This window comes from Salvelinus sp. IW2-2015, unplaced genomic scaffold, assembly GCF_002910315.2.
Source record: "Salvelinus sp. IW2-2015 unplaced genomic scaffold, ASM291031v2 Un_scaffold2109, whole genome shotgun sequence".
Classification (NCBI taxonomy): Eukaryota; Metazoa; Chordata; class Actinopteri; order Salmoniformes; family Salmonidae; genus Salvelinus; species Salvelinus sp. IW2-2015.
In genome coordinates this window covers 16,157-17,349 of record NW_019943447.1, presented here as the reverse complement: position 1 = coordinate 17,349, position 1,193 = coordinate 16,157, and the positions used below count along the sequence as shown (strand labels likewise).

Here is a 1,193-nt window from a genome sequence, read left to right as displayed (position 1 = left end):
CTGTCTGCTTATGGCCGTATACAGCTCATTGAGTGTTGTCCTGTCTGCTTATGGCCGTATACAGCTCATTGAGTGTTGTCCTGTCTGCTTATGGTGGTATACAGCTCATTGAGTGTGGTCTTAGTGGCAGCATCGGTTTGTGGTGGTAAATAAGACAGCTATGAAGGCTTTTGATGAAGGCCGTGAGGCCGATACGTAAAGCTTATTAAAGATCAGTGATACTATCAGAGCAGTGTGCGGTTTCCTTTTTCCTTCGTCTTGTTCAACTGTTACCATGGCACCTGCAAAAAAGATTGCTCAGATGTGCGAGTGCCTTTTGAATTTTGAAATAAGCCAGCTATGAAAAATATAGATGAAACCTCTCTTGGTAAATAGTGTGGTCTACAGCTTATCATACTCTACCTCAGGTGAGTAAAACCTTGAGACATTGTTAATATTAGATTTTGTGCACCAGTTGTTATTGACAAACAGATACAGACCACCACCCCTCGTCGTACCTGTATGTTATCCGTGTCGTCATTCAGCCACAACTCAGTGAAACATAAGATATTACAGTTTTTAATGTCCCGTTGGTAAGAGAGTCTCGAACGGAGCTCATCCAGTTTATTCTCCAATGATTGCACGGCCAATAGAACGGATGGTAGAGGCAGGTTACACACTCGCTTACGAATTCTCACAAGGCACCCGGACCTGCGTTCCCTCTCTTCTTCATGCGAATGATTGGGCCTGGTCCGGTATCAGTGGTAAATCCTTCACGTCCGACTCGTTAAAGATAAAACCTTCATCCAGTACGAGGTGAGTAATCGTTGTTCTGAAGCTCTTTTTGGTCATAAGAGACGGTGGCAGAAACATTATGTACAAAATAAGTTTAAAAAAAATAAGTTACAAACAATGTGACAAAAAACAAACAGAATAGCAGAGTTGGTTAGGAGCATGTAAAACGGCAGCCATCACCCACTGGGCGCCATTTGTGGTGAGGGCGGTGTGTGTGTGTAGTGAGTGTTTGTGGATAGGGCGGTGTGTGTGTGTTGTGAGTGTAGTGTGTGTGTGTGTGTACCTGGGCACAGTCCTTGTCCTTCTGTTTAAGCAGTACTTCAGTTCTGTCTCTCTGAGCTGAAGTCTTCTGGAGGGAATCTAACTTCTCCTGCAGCTCTCTGTACCTACACACACACACACACACACACACACACACA

At 44.3% G+C, this 1,193-nt stretch overlaps 1 protein-coding gene across 1 annotated transcript in view; it reads right to left on the bottom strand.

Moving 5' to 3' along the window:
• Positions 1-1,193, bottom strand: part of ikbkg (inhibitor of nuclear factor kappa B kinase regulatory subunit gamma) — a 15,780-nt gene that overhangs the window by 4,262 nt on the left and 10,325 nt on the right. The window contains exon 5 of the mRNA XM_070439993.1: positions 1,058-1,177. Coding sequence (XP_070296094.1) covers positions 1,058-1,177 — 120 coding nt within the window. The remainder of the gene's footprint in view (positions 1-1,057; positions 1,178-1,193) is intronic.